The following is a 21,568-nucleotide window of genomic DNA, read 5'->3' on the forward strand; positions in this document are numbered from 1 at the left end:
GTGGACGGCGAGCTGCAACTAGCTCAAGGGTTCATATCACCGCCCAACTCCGACTACGTGGGCTACCACGCTTACATCGACGACTACTTGCCCGACGAGACGCCCTACCTGTACGGACTACATCCTAATGCCGAGATCGGATACCTCACTACCGTGTCTGAGAGACTCTTCAAGGTAATTTAATTAATCTAATTAATTTAATTTATCGCTTTTCAGTCTATTTTATAAGCAGCATAAGTGAAGTAATATTTGTTGCATCAATTTCTTGTAATTGTAACTCTTAGCACTGACCTAAAGAACTAAGTAAGATTTAATAATTTCTAGGTGGTGTTTGAAATGCAACCTCGAGACACGGGCGCACAAGCTGGTGGAGGTGCAACCAAGGAAGAAATAGTAAGTCGATTTTCGGCAGTACGTTAATTAAATTTAGGTAATGTAAGAATGTGATCCTTATAATACTGAAAAAAATTACAGAGACAATTAGTTATTTAGTGTGACTTACAATTAGGTGAGCCTTTTACACATGTAGACTTATCGATTATATTACAACTTTAGCGCTGACAAACATCGGCAGTGACAAGTTGGTAAATCGTACTATATAATTTTTCATGCATTTGCACCATGTATTTGTACAGTTTTTCATATTTTCTCTTTATAGGTACGCATGTTGCTAGACGATATTCTAGACAGAGTGCCGGAGCCGTTCAACCTACAAGAGTTGATGGGCAAGGTGGAGGAGTTGACTCCGTTCACCATCGTGGCACTGCAGGAGTGCGAGCGAATGAACCGGCTCATGGGAGAGATTCGGAGGTCATTGAAAGAAACTGAGTTAGGCTTGAAGGTTTGTTTATTCTATTTAATTAAGTACCATTTACGTAAAGAATACTGTACTGTTATTTAACAGAAAGTGTTGCACGTTGGGAACGTGTCAAACTACGCCTAAAAATATTTATTTTTGGAGTAATGTTACAGTTGCTTTCGTCGATGCCGTCGTATTTTGTTTGGCTCCTATACTCTCCAGTCCCACACCATGTTTTTTTCGTTTTTAATGAAATGGAAGTAATGCGTGCGGGAAACCGCCTGTAACCGCTTAAAGCTTTCTAAAATAATTCCCTTTTATATAAAAACTTATTGTTATAACTCAACAGGGTGAGTTGACTATCAGCAGCGACATGGAGAAGTTGATGGAGTCACTATTCATGGACAAGGTACCGGACGCGTGGACCAAGCTCGCGTACCCCTCGCTCCTCGGTCTAGCCGCCTGGTTCTCTGACCTCTGTCTCCGGCTGACTGAACTGGAGAACTGGTCCGGTGACTTCAATGTACGTATTTAACTTTAAGATATTTCTTTTATATGCATGGTTCTACCCTTCGCAAAAATTTTCATAAGTCGTTCCCCGGGATAGTGTTAATTAACCGCAAATCGGTAAAAGAAGGACAAACGAACACACTTTAGTAAGTATAGCTGTTATAATAAGTATATGTTGTAACGGGTCTGCTTTGGTTAAGCTCTTTTTCAAGCTATTCGGTCCTATACAAAAAGAAGTTGTATGATCTACCAACACAGATTTTTAGGGCGTTGTTTTTTCCGTCTCTTCGACACACGGCTGATTTTTAGCGCGGGATCGACTTTAAAAATTAGAATTGTATCTAATAATTTATCTTGTTTTATAATTCTAGTTGCCGCCGGCAGTGTGGCTGGCTGGGTTCTTCAACCCGCAGTCTTTCCTGACGGCCATTATGCAGCAGACGGCTCGTAAGAACGACTGGCCGCTCGACAAGATGTGTCTCAACTGTGATGTCACTAAGAAAAATAGATCGGACTTCAAGTAAGAACAGTTATTATGCAATAACTTATCTCGTTAAATATTTATCCAATTCAACTAAAGAAAATACCGCGCAATATTTCTCTAACGGAAATATTTGATAGAGTATTTTGTAACTAAAAGTAATTTTGCATTATCTGACATTTTCTGTTAACACCGTTAGATATTTTTTCTGCTACATTGCTATATTGCTGAACATACTCAAAGATTAGCAATATAACAAATATTTGCCAATAATACATCACGGCTTTCACTAATGTCCTTTAAACAATTATTAATTATGTGGATAATCTAAAAGCTGCTCAAACTTAGTATTCCGGGTAAATAATTATTTTATATTAACATGCTAGTAGTTAAGTTATCCCTGAAACAGTCAAGGTATTGTTTAATTGAAAAGAGAATCAACATGCAGAAGTAACCTACACGTAATATCGCAGTGCTCCACCGCGCGAGGGTGCCAACATCCACGGGCTGTACATGGAGGGCGCGCGCTGGGACACCAACACGGGCGGCATCGTGGAGTCGCGCATGATGGAGCTGTTCCCCATGATGCCCGTCATCTTCATCAAGGCCGTCACGCAGGACAAGCAGGACACGCGCAACGTTTACGAGTGCCCCGTCTATAAGATTCGGTAAACTATGCATTTATGTTATTTACGTTCTACTCGTACTTATAATATACGTGCAGACGCAACGGCACAGTGTATAGTGGTCGTAATGCAGTAAAAAATCAACATAAATAATTTTTAATGTTAAGATTACCATGTATACCTACATTATACGACGGCCTCCGTGGCGCAGTGGTTGAGGTGGTTCCCACGCCACTACCAGTGCGTCGGGAGGTCGTGGGTTCGGTTCCCACACGGAATAATTATTTGTGCTATCCACAAATAGTGATCTGAATAGTTTGGTTGTACGTTGTGTCTGTTGTTTGTATGTTTGTAAAAGTCCCCGCGACACAAAGTAATTCTTAGCGCGGGAGTCGTCTTTTCCTACGTGCGTATACGTTATCACCCGAACTACTGATATTATTTGTTTACATTGAAATGTCATTGAATTACACGTTATAGTCGACGATTCGAGCTTTAAGTCGCATCAAGCAGACTTCCAATTAATATACGTACATCTTATAGTCATAATTATTTTGACAGAATGCGCGGTCCCACGTTCGTATGGACCTTCAACTTGAAGACCAAAGACAAGCCGACTCGCTGGACACTGGCCGGAGTTGCCCTGCTACTTGGTGTTTAACTTATATTACGATGTACCTGCTATTTATGTACTAGTCACGTGTCTATCATGTTATGTTTTTTTAGTTATTTATTAGGTTATTATTAAATATTTATTTCACGATAAACATGTTCTCAATTCCCATTCTTAATCTTTAGTAAATGTTACCCCCTGCACACAGCAATCGCCTTAAACATGAATCTTTTATGACTTGGGTATATTAGGCATCATACTTAACTTACGTTACAAAGCTCTCACAGAGTGTAATTTTAATGAAACACGCAAAGACTTCTCACTAATTTAATACTGTTTGAGTATTTTGACAAAATATTTGGGTGCAGACAACAGCGCGTTAATCACATTTGTCATCATTTATTTTGTGCATTAAAACGCTTTAACAGGAAGACTACACAACATTTACTTATCTTTACTTAAACAAACATCTCAGAACTCTGTCACAATATAATATCCATATCTGTTTATAAAAATAAATATGCCTTTCTTTTAATTTTAAAATGGACGGCTTCATTCAGTCTAATCACACAACAGATTCGCACAGTGCAGCAGGAACGATCTATGACCGGACGATGGGCCTCTCTGTACATACTATAATATGTTTCAAACTGGCAGTGAATACTTCATCATATCATTATAATCAGCCATTTCTTACACTCTTCGTATTGACAGTGCCACTCGGTAAAGAGTTGTCGTTATCCGATGTTGGCTCTGATCCTTTCACAGTGAATGTGACATAATATCGTTTATTCTTGTCTAGTTTCTCAGCTGGCAACGCTATTAGCTGTTTTTCTGTTCCATGGGACACCTCCAACGTGACATGCGCCTTCCCCGTTCCGGAAGGTGGCTTAGAACTAATTTTTGGTAAAAATCCTTTGGATTTTGTACTCGGACCAGCTGTTGCAGGCTTCGGCATTGTGTGGTGATCCCACTTGTAAGGAACTGTGAAAAGATATTTTTGTTCATTCCTATGATTGTTATTTTTTATATAATTATTTAAATAATTAAAATGTCGATTTTCAATCGCGTTTAAGACCCTTTTACATAATAATCTTGTGTGTACAATATTAAATTTTACATCCTTAATTTCATGTAGGTATACCTAAGCCATACGTGAATTTTAATATGTCGACCAAGTAAATAAAATAAACTTACTGTATGCCGAGCAGGGTATTCCAGTATATGCATGAACTGCATGGAAACATCTATGCGTTTTACTAGTACAGAGGCAAGGATTATCGGGAATGGCGCTCATTTTATACAATTCACTTTCTCCGTAATCGAAGTCTACTGGAGGTCTCTCTGGTAACTTATCTAAATGCTTTTTGCCACTTTTTTGTAACTTCCTAAGACTTTCATAGAGAAACTTTTCAAAGCTGCTGAAGGAGAAATCTGGTGTATTGTAAGGACCCAATCCCACGTGCGCCAAACTTGACTTGTTGTACTCTTCGATAGCTCGTTTCACGAGAACAGCCTCGTTTGCCTTGCTTGTTCGTATCTGAAGACGTTTGAGCTCTAATAAGTGTTGAAAAATCTTCCTTTCGCAGTAGTATCTGAAACAATTATTTTATACGGTTAGAATTTAAGTAGAAAAAACTACCCTGAGACGCATTTTCAATGAATAGAAAATAGGGTAAGGGAGTACCTTCTCATGTTGGTCTGGATCCTTTGAGTTACAGATTTCATATCAACAGCGTATTTATCTCCTGGCTTCCGAACAGGAATTCTGCTATCCGATTTGCCAGAATACCTTCCGCTAGCATTCCTTTGTTGATAATAGGCCGCGAGACGAGGGCTTGTGATCCGACGCTGCAAAGCTCTGGGGCTCGGTTCAAATCCAGAGTCCATGAGACCACTAGATTCGTAACCACGTTCGGAATTTTCACTTTTTGATCTTATCGTAGTGCGACTTTTTGATCGGCCTTTTTTACGAAATCGTTTTCTTCGTCCGTCGACCTCGCTATGACTGTACAGTTCGTTATCACTTATACTTGGAACTCTTCCAATATAGCTGCCATCTTTTGAAAGTTTTTCTCCAACAAACTCTCTGTCTTCCTCCAAAGAACCGTCGTCCAATCTAATGGATGTTTTCTTAAGAATGCCTGTTGTAACATCAGGCGCACTTGCAATATCAGACAAAACTTTATAGCTTTCTGTTTCGTAAATACTACTCTTTCGACTACTACCCTGACTCTCTTTAGAAGCCTTCCTTATTCTCTTCGGTGTCGTCTGCGATAGTGACAAATTCACATCGTATTCTCCAGAAACATTCTCAAGAATGACTTGTTGCACTGCGCGGTCACTGGTTTCCATATTATCGTCATCGATCACACCTACAAGACCTTTGTCAAGACTTTGAGCATTTTCAGTACTACTTCCCGTCGCAGATGCATACTCCTTTCTTTTCTCTTCTGAACTCATTGCATTACTTTCGCTACTATCCTTTTGTAAAATACTGTCTTGTATTTGTTTATCTGTTTCTGGATCCAAACTATGGTCTACAGATTCTCCCATCAAATGATCAGTTTTACTTTTAGGATCTTTACTTTCAATTATTTCATCCTTATTTGAAAACGATACAGCTGGAGAGCTAGTTTTTTCTTGTGTCTCTGTCTGCTCAATGCTGGGAGCATCTAAACTTGTCTTTAATTCTCCAGATGCGTCTTTACTTTGCATCAAAGTTTCGTCTGGTCCAGAAATTACTTGAAAAGACTTTCTGCGGACAAGTGAACTTGAAGAAGCTTTTAACTCATTGTCTGCGCCCTCACTTAAGTCTTTGCTAGATTGTTTCAAATTTTCAGCGCTTTCAGTTGCCTTTGTTTGCTCCTCTTCTCCTTGAGATTTAGCTTGTTCATCAGAAACTTTGTTTTCTTCCGGGCTTTCTTCAGCTACTGTTTTACTTGGTGTTTTGTTATCTTCACTAGAAACATCTTGTTTGTCAGCACTAGATGCATCACCCGCAGTTTTCGGTGATTCTGCTTGATCTCCACTTTTTGAAGGTTCGGATTCTTGGTCTTTAATCGATACTTTATCTGCGGCTTGCTCTTCAATATTTTCACTACCTGCTTTAGTTTCTTCAGTCATATCTTTGTGCGTTACTGACAAATTTGATGTTTCGATAGAAACATTATTTGATGAATCAACTGTTACGTTTATTTCTGAATTTCCGTGTTGACTAGACTGACGTTCCATATGAATTTGCGCTTCAGTTATAATCATATTTGTTTTTACTGAAAGTGTATCTGTTTCCGTTTCACTTTGCGCAACGCTTTTAATTATTTTATTTTCTTCTTTATCTGGTTCTAATTTGACAGCTTCAAGTTTAGCTTCTACTTCAGCAACAGCAGTATCATTTTTATCATTATCCTGAGAATTATCGGTGCATTTATATTTAATTATATTAACACTTTGTTTTTCGTCATCATTTTCAATATGAATCGAAGTTTTTTTTCCCTTACGCTTTGTACTACGTCTTTCACTCGATTCTGAACTACTACTTTCTGATGGAGAACTTGATTTTCTTTTACTTCGTTTGTGATGTCTTTTATGTTTCTTTTTTTCTGAGTAAGATTCAGAATCTGATGAACTATCGGAACGTGACTTGTAACGGCGATGATGTTTTGGACTACGTTTATGCCGTCTCGCAGGTTCACTTCTTGATCTATTCTTTTTAGAACTCCTGTATTTTCGTTCGCGTGAACTTTCTCGTTCATAACCATCGGCTTCGCTGTCGTAACCATCACTGAAGCTCTTTTGTGTATGCATTAGTCGCTTCCTACGTTCTTTATGTTTATCATGTTTATTCGACTCAGACTTTTTTCTTGTAACTTTTCTACGAGTATCTTCAGCGGATGAGTCATTTGATGATTCACTATCGTTTCTATCTTTTAACCTCCGTCTTTCTTGAACTGGACTAGATAATTCAACTACTTCTCTCTTTTCAATTCGGATTCTGTCATGAACATCAATTTTAGTACTGGTGACTCGCCGTGTTGGTAATGCGGTAATTGGGGCTCCATCAATTACGATTTCTGTATTAGCTAATTTAGAGGCAGGTAACCCGCCATGCATTTGTAGATATTTGGCTGTAGATCTGTGTCCACGTGTGGTGGCGCAATCGAGTGGCGTTAGTGGTTCGTTTTTGGATGACCTAGCAACTGGATTAACTTCAGCTCCCCTGTCAAGTAATAACCGACAAAGGTCAGCATTATCTGTGGCTGCGGCAATATGTAACGGTGTGCGACCTTCATGGTTAGTTGCGTTTACTTGCGACGGTCTACCGTCTAGCAACCATTTCACTAATTCTCGCCTGCCCGATGCTACAGCTTCATGTAGAGGTAAATCACCTTTAGAATTTCTTAACCACAGGTTTGTACCTCTAGCTCCTGGAAATCCAAAAAAATATTAAATTAGAAATATTTTTATTAATTGTAAATATTCTCATCGGCTTACCTTTATGACACAAAACGACACTCACCGAGAATTCGCACAGTTTCAATCTGCCCTTTAGCGGCTGCCGTATGTGCAGCACTTCTTCCTCGTCTATCTTGGCGATGCGCATCAGCTCCATGTTGCAACAATGCTGAGGTTGCATCTGCATGACCTAGAGCCGCCGCATAATGCAGAGGAGTGCAGCCGTGTGAATCCGATACATCAACGCGAGCTCCACATAAACCAACTAGAGTTTCTAAAGCTTCTGTATGTCCCCGGGCCGCCGCACAATGCAAAGCGGTCAATCCATCCCTGAAAATTTTATTGAGTATATAGGATTGCGGTCTTATTTTGAAGAAGAGTTCCAAAGTTATTCTTATATTTGTACCTGTCGGCATCGTCAACCTTTGATCCCGCTTGGTGCAATGCAAGAACGGCTGCTGCTGATCCTGCCGACGCTGCCCATAGAAGTGGTGTACGTCCGTCAGCATCTCTCACGTCCACTCTAGCTCCCCCTTCCTTCACTAATGCACGTAACACTTCCAATGCTGCTCCTCTGCTCTACAATGATGACGAAAAAATAAATGTAATAACGTAGTACACAATAAAGTGCCAATGTTTGATGTAAAGTTTAAAGTTACTTGATGGTCAGTGGCTGCCGGTGCTCCGCACATCTGTGCTGCGTAATGTAGGGGATAACCACCGTGCTGATCCGGAGTAGCTGCGTCTGCGCCGGCTGCCAACACTGCTCGTAAAGCACCTACCTCGCCACACACTGAAAAGAAACATTAAAGTTTTCTTCAGCAGAATTTCCAAGAAAATATAAGAATGATTATTGCGTCATTTAGATATTTGTAATCAAGAAACATACAAGATTAATAGCAATAGCTTTCAAACGACCGATTACGAACACCAGCCCTCGTCCTTAACATGTCAAGTTGACCTGCATAAAACATTAACCTGTCAGCCTCGCTCGACCTTTTCCCTCATGTTCTTTGAAAAACCTAGTCCTAGATACAAACTGCGGTCCGAGTGAGTTCAAGGCTTCGACCTTGCTAGCCGCTCAATAACATCGGAACGGACACCCCCCTGGCATCCCCCCAAAATACAGACTAGCCCTAACACCACCGTCCCCGCAACTTATTTCATATGATGACTTATAATGCGGTACTTCTGTAATCGCCATCATTTCACGAGGTGTTATTTGAACAAACTAAGTTAGTAATATCTAAATATGGTTCTCAATCGAGTTTCTTCAGAGCGGAAAGTCGAGTTGACTCATATTTATTGCATGAAAGCAGGATGGAACAAACTGTGAGTCGGAAGTCCGGTTCTATTCGTCACACAATTCATTCGGAACGGAAGGCGGCGTGGCCTCGGGCCACACATTGCATGTCGTAGTGATCTCTGCCGTACTGCATTATACACACCTGCCATCTTACATAACCTTGCGCTATGATAACACCGTTTATAGCCTTACAATGTGTGTTCTTAGTTCATAGTTTCACCTTGTCTAGGTGTAATAAAAGCCATGGGCCAGTGCGACATTAGCATTGCGTGCCTTCTTGAATATTTATAGAAGTTGAACTCAGGATTTGCAAAAAGTTAAGGTCAATTGTTACCAACGCCATTATTCTTTTTGAAATACTGTTGATAAAAATGTACAAGATAAGTATATAGATATACCACAAAAGGCAAAAAGACATCATAAAACAAAATTTAGATAGAATTGTTTTAGTAGTAAAGTTTACTGAGAACATTGTGACGAAGAACAAATGTACGTTTATTACCTAGGCATGAACATAAATTTCTGTGAAAACAAAAAGTTTACGCTAACATCAAGTAAGTGTAGAATGCTTGGAAATCCCAGGATTGCAAGTTGCGGCATCAATCACCTTCTCGATATTGTATCTATATGAAAAACAGGGAGTACTTGTAATAAACTATTTGACGTAAGTAGGTGTTCCTTATAATATATGATTGTATTTTTGTGAGCCACAATACTTCGAACCTAAGTATGGAAGTTTTCTTATTCGTTGAGAGTTAAACAAACCTATTATCTACCCATCTTATTCTTGACCACATTGTCTAAAAACATCTGAATGGTTTTTGTCGATAAATTTTAATGTCGTGGTTTTCCTTTGTACCATTTTTTTCACTGTTGACATTTTAATGGATAGGTCATACCAACGAAGAACATAACCAAAATCATCTTTATAGGATCCATAATTGACATGATTAAGGGAGAAATATGAATTGTTGGCAGGAGACACTAGAGCAGTCTTCAAAATAAGACAAATAACTTGTCAGGGTGTATATACACCCTGACAAGTTATTTGTCTTATTTTGATTGGCAGAAGCGAGAGGGTAACTAATTGGTATTGCGTGCAGGTTGGCGCCGAGCCCGACGTGATGATAACCACGAAGGTAACGCTGCGCCGCACACCACCGAGTGACACCGATTAGATAACCACTTACTCCCCATCTGTTACTGTGACGCCTTCACGAGCCGCTATTCGTGGATAAATTGCATTTAATTTACCGTGAAATGGCGGTTGCTTTCGTATTTTGAAGTTTTGTATGACACTCAGCTAACAATTATAGAATATTATTGTTTTAGTATCGCTCACTCTATCTAAATCCTATTTTTTAAGTAGACTTCTGTAAAAAAGAATAAGGAGTAGCACTCACCGGTAGCCCAGTGGACGACGGTATGATGTTCATCATCCCTCGCGTTGACATCAGCGCCGGCAGCCAGCAGGGTCTGCACGAGCGGCACGTTGCCGTGCACTACGGCGAGGTGCAGGGGGGTGAGGCCGTCTGCGTCGCGCGCGTCTGCCAGCACCGGCGCCGCCATCAGCACGCGGTCCGCGCACGCCGCGCGCGCAGCTGCGCTTGCGCCAGCGCCGCTCGATGCGCAGTAATGCAACGCGCAGCGCAAACCACGGTCACGAACGCGGACTGATGCTGGCTGGGTACAGAATAAATACAAGTAGATATATCTCATAATATCCATCGTAAATTTTAAAAGGTGTTTGGCAGATTGCAGTTTTGAAACTATAACGACTACTATTGCACCGGCAATGGATGATATATTATACACAAATACACCGCCGGGGCGGCAGGCTGGTTAAGGAACCTGGACCTCCATGTTTCGTCTCTTGAACTTTCGTCCTTACCGCGTTTGAATATGAGAGTCGTAATGGAAATACCAGTTTCAATTATTGTCTTAGAAACTTATTTGATTAAAGAATATCCCTCGAATAGCAGTTTCTGCTGGAACTGATGTTCTAGCCAAATGTAATTGTGATATCTTTAGAAGACAACAGTAAAGTTAATTAATATCTTTCACTATGAAGATCAGTTCGAAGATTGTGGGATGGTAAGATTGGCCGCATTATTAAAAAAGTCCTAATAATGCACTTAAACATGTTCTTCATAGCATATCGTGAAAAAGAAACACAAATTGTAACGAAAACTTAACTACGGCATTTTCCTAGAATATTGACAGGACCCAAAAAAGTGTTTGTTCTTGACTACAAAAAATTGTATTGTGTACATAATAGATATGACGGAATATAGGGGACCGCGTGTCTATTTAATGAGTAATGACCCCGCTGTCGAGGCGGTGTACCGTCTCGTTAACAGGTGAACAGGTTATGGCAGACACGTGTCAAGTTACTAGACAACCGTATTTGTAACCCTCACGCTCGGTGTGCATGTGAGAACGATTCCTTGCTATTGTGTGCCAGCCAATTCTAAACCTATTGATTGACTTTTACCCCCACCCCCAGTGAACCGCGTGCTTCAGGTGCATTTTCATCAAAGCCATTCGATTCGATACCACTGTCAAAGACTTTGAAAGTGTAACACCATACGAACTAAAGTTGCTATTATCTATCTTCTGTTATAATATACAACTCAGATGTCATAACCTACCATTAAAACAGGTGTTTAATAAATGATGATTAGGTTCTTAAATGGATTTAAAACACCGCGGTGTCTTGACAACTAATTGATATCAAAACACGAGGGAGACATTAGAGCGCAGTGAGCGGGCGCCGCGGCCTGTTGTTTACAGACCAAAGAGGTGTAGCGATCGACGGACGACTAGCATCGCGTGCTGTGCTCATAAATAAACCATTGAAAATATTCTTTCCTAGTTTTGTATGGTCGTTCCCCCAATTTTTATCGGTTAAAATAATTGTTCATGTCCATAAAGTATGATTATATTGCTTTACAAAAGATTTTTATTGTATTTGTATTTTTTGTCAATAACTCAATAAAGCGGCTAAGCTTAAGTTTTTGTTTGTGTACGGTGCAGGGAATATACTCGGTATATTTTCATCTCGCTCGACGGAAATGTAGTTATTGAACTCACGTCCTTGTTAAGTATATCGACGACGGCCTTGTAGTCAGCCTGCTGGCAGGCGTACATGAGGGGGGAGCAACCCTGCTGCAGCGGCGCGCTCACATCGCCGCTCTTCTTGGAGCCTTCCGCCTTCTCGCGCTTGATCTTAGTGCTCTTGTCGAGAAGGTCCCCCTTCTGACGACCCTTGGGTTTTTTGAGGATACTCGGTATGGGCTCGCCCCGGCCGCTGGTCGCGCGTTTGTCCATATCAGAGCGGGTTATTGAGGCTTGCGCGCCATGTGTGTCGTGTGTCGCGGCTTTGTGTGGTGAGCGCTGAGGAGCTCGCGAGGGCGAGCGGGCGCGGAGGGCGCGTGCCTCAGACTGGCCCTCGAGCCGCCCGCCGCTGCCCGCTCGGACAGAGGTGGCGCTGGGCGGTGGGCGCCACGCAACGCCGCCCAACACCTAATCTATTAACGTGCTCAAAGCAGGTCACCGTTTCAAAACTATATAGTCTTAGACGTATTGAATGTATTGTATATTGTACCTAGACGTTGGCTTTGATATTTAAATGTTACTAACACATTGACACCATTAGCGCAGATTGTTATCCGATGCCTAGCAATCAAATTAATACCAACTGAATTTTACATCAAAGCAATTGATGTACGGGTTATTTGCAATTCAGTTTACACCTAAAAGCGTTATTTGGGTCACATTTATATCAATGAAGGATAATAGTTAGTAACTTCACTTCAGTAATAATGACTAAAAGACAGCATTACATAAGTTGCAGATATCTTCGCCGTAAATCAACCTTGAAAACTGGCTTTATGTAAAGCAAGATTTCAATCATTTTAGTGTCCTTGAACCAAACGCAGTACCTTATTGTATTGCGTGTGCTTACGGTCATTAGTAAGTTCAATATTGTACTCTCGTAAATGTCAAAAGTTGGGATAATCACAGTCGGACCGGCAATCATAGGATTTCTAGCAAAAAAATTGTGAAGGGCATATGGTGGTTGTGACTTGTGTGTGACACGTTAGGGATCAAGTTTGATTGAACGTCGATGGAACGTGAAACATTACCGTGCTCATTATGGAGTTAGTTATAGTTTCGCGTTGGTTGGTGTGTCGAGTGGGTGTATATTGTAGTCTGTAGCGGAGTGATGCGTGACGTAAGGCCGGCACGCCACACTGCCGCCGCCAGCCCCGCCGAGCTGATTGTAATCATACTAACATAATTTACGTTGCGAGTTAAGAGATGAGTTTGCGCGTGAATCACTTTTGCCTGAACTTTACAAGGAACTCACTTTATCATAACATAGTTGGCATGCAAGTAGATAATATCTGATAAATTATGACAGTAGGCACCTTAATTACCCGTATCTATTCCTTCATCTCATTCGTAAATAAATAGCTACACGGATTTCGACAATGCTTTGGATACATATGCACTTACAAAATAAAACATTTCTACATAAATAAAGAATATTACGTATCAAGGACACAAAAAGGATAAGGTTTTAACAGAATTAAAAGTAAACAGAAAGAAATAAATTGCTTCTGTGCATGAAGAAGTGGTGAAGTAATTATCGGGTGCTAGAAAGGAACATTTTGGTTCTTGTTATATCTTTTCTAGCTGACCAGTGCGACTCTATGTATGTTAGCATACAAATGTGTAGCCCATTTTTCGTCCCACGTTTCGTCTAAATGGTAGATTTTTGAAAAACTGTCACTATACTACGTGATCACTGTCATCAAAATCTACTTAGCGCTTTTTGAACGAGCTCTTAAATAGGTACTATTAATTAGTCATATAGATTTTCACATTTATAATATTAAGTGTGGTCTTCATGACCCTAAATCCATTTAAAACTTGAATTTACGAAAGCAAAACAATCCATGAGTGAGGACTGTCGCCACAATCGATACTCCAAGAATGCGAGTTTTCACAGCTGGCTAGCCGCAAGCCTAATTGACCTCTAGTCCTAACAATGTTACAGGCAATGTATCGCGGTACTAGCCACTTTACCGGCTTATCTTGGCTTAAGTATAAACTTAGTAAATACCAGAGTTCAACAATCTTAATATTATAGGTGTATGTAGGTAAACTAAATATTAAATGGCGTTTACCTGCGCATTTAGTGTTTTGTTTTTTTTTTATTTTCGAATTAAATATAAAATGCGGACTTTGGTTAACATTCATACGTTTAGCTGTGCTTTAACTCCTTGAACAAAAAATAAGGAGGCCATGTGCACTCCAAAATAGGACTAGGCATTGATATCGTTAATCTGATTAACTTCCAAGTGATTTATTTACAAAAATGCATACGGGCGCAGTTTATAAGCGCATCTTTGTCCTCGATATAGATCTTTTATTTCATAACATATGGCGACTGCGACCGAGAATAAAAATAAATACATAAGGAGTCTAATATAATGATGATAGATAACACCAGTTGGATAGACTCCATTTATTAAACCCCTGCCTTTGAACGTTCAGCGTCTTCAGGTAAGTATTATCAGGATTTTTATACTGTTCCTCTCTCCATGTAAGTATCTACTTTTTATCTGTCTAAAATTTAGTTGTAGAACAATAATTGAGGAAAATCATCGGTAAATCATATGCCAGTCATTTGAGAATAACAATTACAAGAAATATAAAACTAGTATCTAAACAATTAAGATATCAGTCGATGATATGCATCATTTAACTACGGACTCATTAGACAATCAAAACAGGAAACTAATTTATAAGACTTGATCACTAACACATATTAAAATAACATTTAAGTAAATGATTGTTACAAGAAAACATGGTGGTTGGTGTAACAATAATGCGTTATAATGTTGTTCACAGCACACGTGTGTTTGGCGATACAAGCACATTCTTCACGCCTCTGCACCACGCAATACCAAAGTTTAGTGTAGCTACTCTACCTACCTACCTCACGCAACCTTCAAGGGCTCATTTGAAAATAAAATGATTTTCTCATGCTTTTCCGTAGTTTCCTTCAGATCTAAAGTTCAGTTGACCCACTGCCCTCAATTGTAAGCGAAAAGGGCCACTGACGATGTTGTAAAAATTTCAAATGTGCCTCGAGGTTATTATTAAGCTATGCCTACAATTTTTATTATTTTTAGTATCGCCTAGACTGGTTTACGACACGAACTTAATTAGCTTTATTGCATGCTTTCTGTGCTACGAGACCGTTGCAAAAACTTAGCGAAAATCTTTATTGAAAAATATTTATGAGAAACTAAAATGGCACGTAATAAATGTTCTAGGGACAGGTGTCTTCCCGGTATGGGAAAGTGATTAGCCCTCGAGTCCATGACATGTTCAAGTGCAAGTTGGGGACTTGGCACGCCTTCTAGAACAGTTATACGAACTTTTAGGCATGCAAGATTTCCTCACCATGCTTTCCGTTACCATTAGCTAGGGAAAATTACTACTTCTGGATTTTTATTGATTACTTGTTTAAGACTACCCGAATTCAATCACCTTACTTTTACCACGGAGTGAATTTGGGACTATCTGCTAGTTAGATCAAGTACAATAAAAGTTAATTAAGCACAGGACATATAAATCATAGAAAAGAATATATCACGCGCGACGTGCATATTTTTTTTATGCCCGGAAGTTCCCTTTAAGCTTTTCGTTTGCTAAGTCTTTTACTATAGGTTAAGGTTTTCTTTTACGATAAGTAGACCTAAGGGTTTAACATATACATACCTACTTCGTATTGTGCATACGATATTTATGTACCAAGGAAAATATATAGCAAAGTAGGCCGTGTGTCGACCTGGTTCTTCACGATATTTACTTTTCCCTTCGTGTGCGAAGTGTCAAGAATTTGACGCGTCCAGCACAAGTGCGGGTACTTACACGACTGCAGCGAACAAGTAATTTATCACGAACAAATTGCCTACGCCTACACTACACACTGTACACACTACACCACTACACAATAACATGCTATCGAGCAATTAGCCCACAGTTAACTAATATATTATAAATACACATGTCCACTTTACAAAATATGATTGGTATTCGCCACTAATCACCATATTTTAAGTCCTTTGCAGAAATGTGAAAGTCAAGGACTCGCCTTGACGCAAGCACAGCGTGCTTGTTTTCAGTTATGAAAAAAAATATTTATACTAAGCAGCTATTTTATATTCACATTGTTTTCATAGTTCCTTTTCAAGTAAACTTGAGGTAGGTTGAGTATTTTATCCTATAGGTACTTTTATAATAGGACATAATTTTCTGTCCAACTATGTAACTTAACTTTAATACATACGCCCGCCGCTGTTGTTATAATAATTATACCTTAATTGTTCATAATGCGAAAATATGAACTTACTCTGTTGTTAGTTGAATTGCAATAATTAAGTACCTGTACTTACTTATATCAAGAATATTAATCTTATAATTTCATGTGAGAGTGCATGACTAATAATTTATTACCTACTAACATTAAATTAAGTATGTTAATACAAAACAGGTATTATTAAAAAGGTTAGTTACTGCGGTGGTAACTTGACCACATACCGCTGTTGTTTTCCGAACACCCGCGATAAACTAACCTTTTACAAGTCACGACACCTGCTTTAAAATTTTAACTCTGAGTAAAAATATTTACGTGCACATTTTCTTATAAACTTAACCACATAACTCCACGGTGATGTTTCAAAAATAAATCAGTCTGACTTTAAACTCGAATTAATCGTACAATCACACCAGCTTACTAGGGTTCATAGAATATTATCATGTTCCACTTAATATTACAGCGGTTATTAAGACCCTACATTAAATACCCGTGATATTATTGTATCGGTTAGTTTTATCAGAGTATTCGACATGAATAAAGTAGGTGGCCCGCAAAATGTAGCCTGGGAGGAAATAACATTCCGGTTAGCTGCCATAACAAAATCGACGAAGGTCGTGGTACGACAGTTAATCAGAGTTAGTGGTTGTGGTGGTCAGTGGTCAGCGGTCGGGTGGAATATGGGTCAGCGATCAACCGCGATAGCAGCAAGCTTGCCACCGCTCGCGATTATATGGAAATTAAACGATCACTCTCGTACCGTGCGCAGAACCTACCACATCTATTATATATTACCTTTAATTTATTGGACATTTATATGCCTATTGGACCTAGGTTCGTTACTGAACTATAAAACCATTTTATTGTGTTATATATCACGTGAAAGCGCTTTTGATTTCCCTGTATAAATGAAAAGCTTCTGTGAACTATTAATTAAACCAAAACTTACCACATTTCAACTGCTGCATGTTTCTTTATGTGATATATTTCACAGAACTGCACTTTTCACTTGGAAAATATTGCGAACTTTCCACCGAGCCGTCAATCAAGCTCTACCTGGAGCACTCGCTTCGACTAGCACACAGCGATTGAACATGAGTTCATTATGACTTGAAGTAATATTCGGTTAGTGATGTTATCACGAGGGTCGTCGATACAGGTGCGTGCAGACAGCCACGTCGTTGTCCATTGTGGTAATTGGTAAATAAACGCCGATGACAAAGCCATGGTGTGTGGCACACGGGTCGGCGAAGTCGCCATGACTACACGAGGGACGCCCCAGCGTTGCCATAGCCTCCCGCCGGCGTCGTGCCATACTGTGCAAGGTTAGACCGCGTGTCCAACTACTTTTAGGGGATGTAACTTAATTAACATGAATATCGATTTATCATATTCATAACGCCTAACGAAATTAATTCTATAATATTCAGTCTATTGCAGTCTATTCTAGAGTTTGTAGAGTACTTTTCTAGCACATTTGGCGTGTTATGTTAGCGAATTACAAAATTATAATAATCATTATTCTAAAATTAAAGTCCACACAAAAAGCTTAAGTATTTATGAACACGTAACATTAAATCACAATTATATTTTACTATGAAGTGGAGGGAGTGCATTTTCCGTTAATACTTCTCTTGCACCCGGGTGGACACTGCACAGAGTTTAGACTAGGTTTGACGGGGTCTCCGAATCTGGACTCGAAGTTGAGTCGTTCGCAGTTGACTATTAAGCTGGTGGAGTTGACTGCCAGCGCTGCAGGGATGGGCCACAAGTGTCTGCATGGTTCTATGGTAGCCAGTTTCTCACAGCGTCCTTGGTATTGCACAAAGTTGTCAGCAGTGCAAGGATTCTTCTCACAGACGGGGATCGCTGAGTCTTTTTGAAGAACTAAGTATTGGCCCTCGTCGCAGGGACCCTTTCTGTATGCAGGCCAACACGCGTCCGATCTTGGGTGATACAAGTACGCTGAAACACATGAAATAATACCTTAAGTTATTGCGCCTCCATTAAACCGTAAAATTTAAAATCCCAAGATACTGATAGCATATCACTGTAAAGTGCGGTCTGTATGTACACTACAAAAATACCAAATGCACGGTCTCAATCAGAGTAATCGGCGAATAAATTCTTATGAGAAAAACTTGTAAGTTTTACCATACAGTTTGTGGTGTAGATCAAGAATAATGTATTTTTGAAAACCTCGTTTACATACCTGGCCTACAGTCACAGATCCAGTCGTCTTTCTGATCGCCGGGGTAGAACAACTCGTTCACAGGACACATGGCGGGGATGTACACCGGCTGACGATTCTGAAACATTACACACATTTATGAGATACTGAACATGAAGAACTACCTACTCAATCAATTCAAATTTAGAGACTCGTTTATTTCATTTTAACAATCTTAAAGTCCCCAACCCGTACTTCGCCAGCGTGGTGGACTCAAAGCCTAACCCCTCCCCCTAGCTTGGGAGGAGACCCTTGCCCTGCATAATTTTACTCGTGTAGATATAGTTTTTAGTGAAGAGTTTATTAAAAAGCTCGTTATTGAAATTGCACTGCATGGCTGCAATGCAAAAATTAATTGGAGAAAGCACGTGAAAGGATAGGCCACAAAACTTTAAACTTTATCCACTTTCGAAAAGGAAAGGAGCAGATCAAGTTTAATGAATATACAGGTATGTATCTGTTGCAAACATTTATCCTCAAAAAATAATTGTTAATATACTCCACAGCCGGTCACGGGCCATCTCATCATCTCATTAGATAGCATCAAATAGTATTTAGCATTTGTACAATTTTCTCGAAAAATATCTATTAGGTAGTCATAGAAGTATGGGTGTTACCCAAATCTACTGAATGAGTAACCTTAAAACTATTTGAGTTGTGTACCTCACGTACACAACTCAAATAGTTTTAAGGCTGAAAAAGCATATTCCGTGAAATCTTTTCACGCGAAGGAATCAAGTATCAAGTAATTACATATATTAATATCACTCCTGTCATACGCGAAGGTATAGGCACGGGTGAATGAACCACCCCATACCCACAATTAATAAATGAGAAGAAATCATAATCATATACAAACTATAGAATATTCCAAGTAGAAATGAGACGGACAAAACTATACGCGATGACAGCTGTTTACACCAATCTCGGTACCTGTTTACACTAAAACCTACTTCATTCATCAAACATGAATCATTAGACAGATTGGTGAAAACCGCAGAAAACCCATTTTTTGTATAAATACGTAAATTACAGACTGACGCGAGGAGGTTTTTGATTTACTTATTATATTCTGTGATACTATTCTAAGTTCAAAGTAACATAACGCTATAGATGACTACGTTCATTTAAGGTCATGAAGGAATCCCCGGAACTTCCTCGTGTTAAATAAACGATATAGGTTATCTTTTCAAGTGAGGGTCTTCATCAGTAAATAAACAACAATTGACTTAATTCCGCATCATTTCCGCATAAATAAAGTGAGGAATCATTCACTGAACTTTATAACTACTGCTGACTGCGCTGGAAAACCCCACATTGTTGGGAAAATTGACCAAATAAAATCATACCTCAAAACAAGTTTGCGCCACAAAAAACCTGTATTTCGACGAGGATCTCTTTAGACGAAAGAAAATCGTTCAACAGTAATAAAATTTACAGCTTTGGTTTGAACACATATTTTTTCAAGCCTAATTTAATGGCGTGAGTCATTAAAATGAAATAAACAGCCAGTAGTTGACATTTTTATTGTCAGTGATAGTAGCAATAAAGAAACCAGAAGACAAAGTGAGAGTGGTTGTAATTGACGAAGCGGTCCCAAGTACGATCCCTGGATGGGAAAATATTAATTGAATTTTCCTCTTTGCACAGTGTATACTAGGCTCGTGACCAGGCTATGTAGAAAATAAACAAAATATGTGATATCTTCATAAGTTTGAACGAGTTATTCCGTTCGGATCCCCAATACTGATACCCTAGTATTTTAAAATTATTTTCTATTCCGGTCTGATCCCCCGTATATAAACAGTCAGGGTATCCGATCGGAATGAAATATTTAAATTTATTATAATGTTTATATACGGGGGATCAGACCGGAATAGAAAATAATTTTAAAATACTAGGGTATCAGTATTGGGGATCCGAACGGAATAACTCGTTTGAACTATTTATTCAACGCGGCTATAAAGCGATTGTATGAATTAAAATTAAATGTAAACAACGAGATTACTCGAACAAATCAGTTAAAGACCCCTGACCTAACAGCACGTTGGAAGGTCACGACATAATTGACAAACAAAATGCGACGCGTCCATTGAACACACGACATAAACATTTTACTGTAAATAAAAACTTATAAACTAACAAAAACCACAATCGCAAGTTGGACAAAAACTCGCATCACTATTGTTGATGATCAAATTAAAAAAACTCGTTTGACTTAAGGAAAAATTTACTTAGATACCCCATACTTAACTAAATGAATAAACATACGGATAACACGAAGTTTGCACAATTATAATTTAAGCAAAATTTCTTCAAATATTAATAACTTACGTCTTTGTTAGATAAGTTAGCATCCTCTTCAGCCTCAGGGAAACCAATAGATTCTCTAGTATTGTTCTTAGCAATTGTCACACCGATAACTAAACACATGACTAATAAACTCCTTGAAGACAACATTTTGATACAGTTCTTGGTTTTAATTCGTTTAAATGGTCTGATTTATGGTCCCAAGTTTACTTAAGTTTAAAATAATAAATATGCACGACTGACTAGATTGTTGTTCGGTCACACATTAAGTACGAGCACTTATTAACACAGCCGGAGAGCGACTAGACTCCACTGAGATACTCTTCGGAGCTATATACAAATAATCCAACGTCATGCATACAAATTAAAACAAGTTTTTGATGATAAAAAATCGGAATTAAGTGTGAACATATTGATAGTGGATGGACCTGTACATTCTGTACAAATTAAGATACTGATTTGAACAATTTTTTTCATAATTATTAAGGAAAATACTCGGTGGACATCATTTGATTAATGTTATACGTCGAGTTAATATCTGCAAAACATCGCTTTCGCAGGATTTGGTATTGCAGATAGCAGCAACTGGTGAAACCCTGTTTCTTTTTTGGGATAATTATCTCTACCCACGTCCAGTATTTTATCTGAAGTTGTTCTTATATTCTATTTCAAAGCTTCGCTTAACGCTTAATTATTCATTTAGCATAGGCAAATTCAAAAGAGCTGAGTATTTTATTATTACGAAATGACATCAATTTTTTTTGTCATTTTTTGTAGCTTTAAATAAACTGTTATGATTATAATTGAAAACTCGTTTCTTAATAATGATTTAATGACTAAGA

General features: G+C 39.0%; 3 protein-coding genes across 4 annotated transcripts in view; 1 reads left to right on the forward strand and 2 right to left on the reverse strand.

Moving 5' to 3' along the window:
- The window catches only part of LOC142981136 (dynein beta chain, ciliary-like), a 40,856-nt gene extending 37,679 nt beyond the window's left edge, over nucleotides 1-3,177 (forward strand). The window contains exons 74-80 of the mRNA XM_076126827.1: nucleotides 1-174; nucleotides 325-393; nucleotides 659-841; nucleotides 1,149-1,322; nucleotides 1,681-1,829; nucleotides 2,264-2,458; nucleotides 2,978-3,177. Of these exons, the coding sequence (XP_075982942.1) occupies nucleotides 1-174; nucleotides 325-393; nucleotides 659-841; nucleotides 1,149-1,322; nucleotides 1,681-1,829; nucleotides 2,264-2,458; nucleotides 2,978-3,077 (1,044 nt within the window). The 3' untranslated portion in view covers nucleotides 3,078-3,177. The remainder of the gene's footprint in view (nucleotides 175-324; nucleotides 394-658; nucleotides 842-1,148; nucleotides 1,323-1,680; nucleotides 1,830-2,263; nucleotides 2,459-2,977) is intronic.
- Nucleotides 3,178-3,355: 178 nt separating this feature from the next.
- LOC142981068 (uncharacterized) lies at nucleotides 3,356-17,573 on the reverse strand. Of its 2 annotated transcripts, none has more exons than XM_076126740.1 (8): nucleotides 17,136-17,573; nucleotides 10,194-10,473; nucleotides 8,144-8,277; nucleotides 7,891-8,063; nucleotides 7,549-7,814; nucleotides 4,717-7,456; nucleotides 4,227-4,624; nucleotides 3,356-4,013 (listed from the first exon to the last, which is right to left on the reverse strand). In XM_076126740.1, exons 2-8 carry the CDS (start codon nucleotides 10,357-10,359, stop codon nucleotides 3,712-3,714), a joined length of 4,179 nt encoding a protein of 1,392 aa, XP_075982855.1. In that variant the 5' UTR covers nucleotides 10,360-10,473; nucleotides 17,136-17,573; the 3' UTR covers nucleotides 3,356-3,711. The 2 variants fall into 2 exon arrangements, with proteins under 2 accessions (XP_075982855.1, XP_075982854.1); XM_076126739.1 differs by lacking the exon at nucleotides 17,136-17,573 and adding an exon at nucleotides 11,884-12,258.
- A 156-nt stretch (nucleotides 17,574-17,729) lies between these two features.
- On the reverse strand, nucleotides 17,730-21,051 carry LOC142981069 (uncharacterized). Its single transcript, XM_076126741.1, has 3 exons — nucleotides 20,751-21,051; nucleotides 18,399-18,495; nucleotides 17,730-18,151 (listed from the first exon to the last, which is right to left on the reverse strand). Exons 1-3 carry the CDS (start codon nucleotides 20,874-20,876, stop codon nucleotides 17,781-17,783), a joined length of 594 nt encoding a protein of 197 aa, XP_075982856.1. The 5' UTR covers nucleotides 20,877-21,051; the 3' UTR covers nucleotides 17,730-17,780.
- Between the last annotated feature and the right edge of the window lie 517 nt (nucleotides 21,052-21,568).

This window comes from Anticarsia gemmatalis, chromosome 19 (genome assembly GCF_050436995.1).
Source record: "Anticarsia gemmatalis isolate Benzon Research Colony breed Stoneville strain chromosome 19, ilAntGemm2 primary, whole genome shotgun sequence".
Taxonomy (NCBI): Eukaryota; Metazoa; Arthropoda; class Insecta; order Lepidoptera; family Erebidae; genus Anticarsia; species Anticarsia gemmatalis.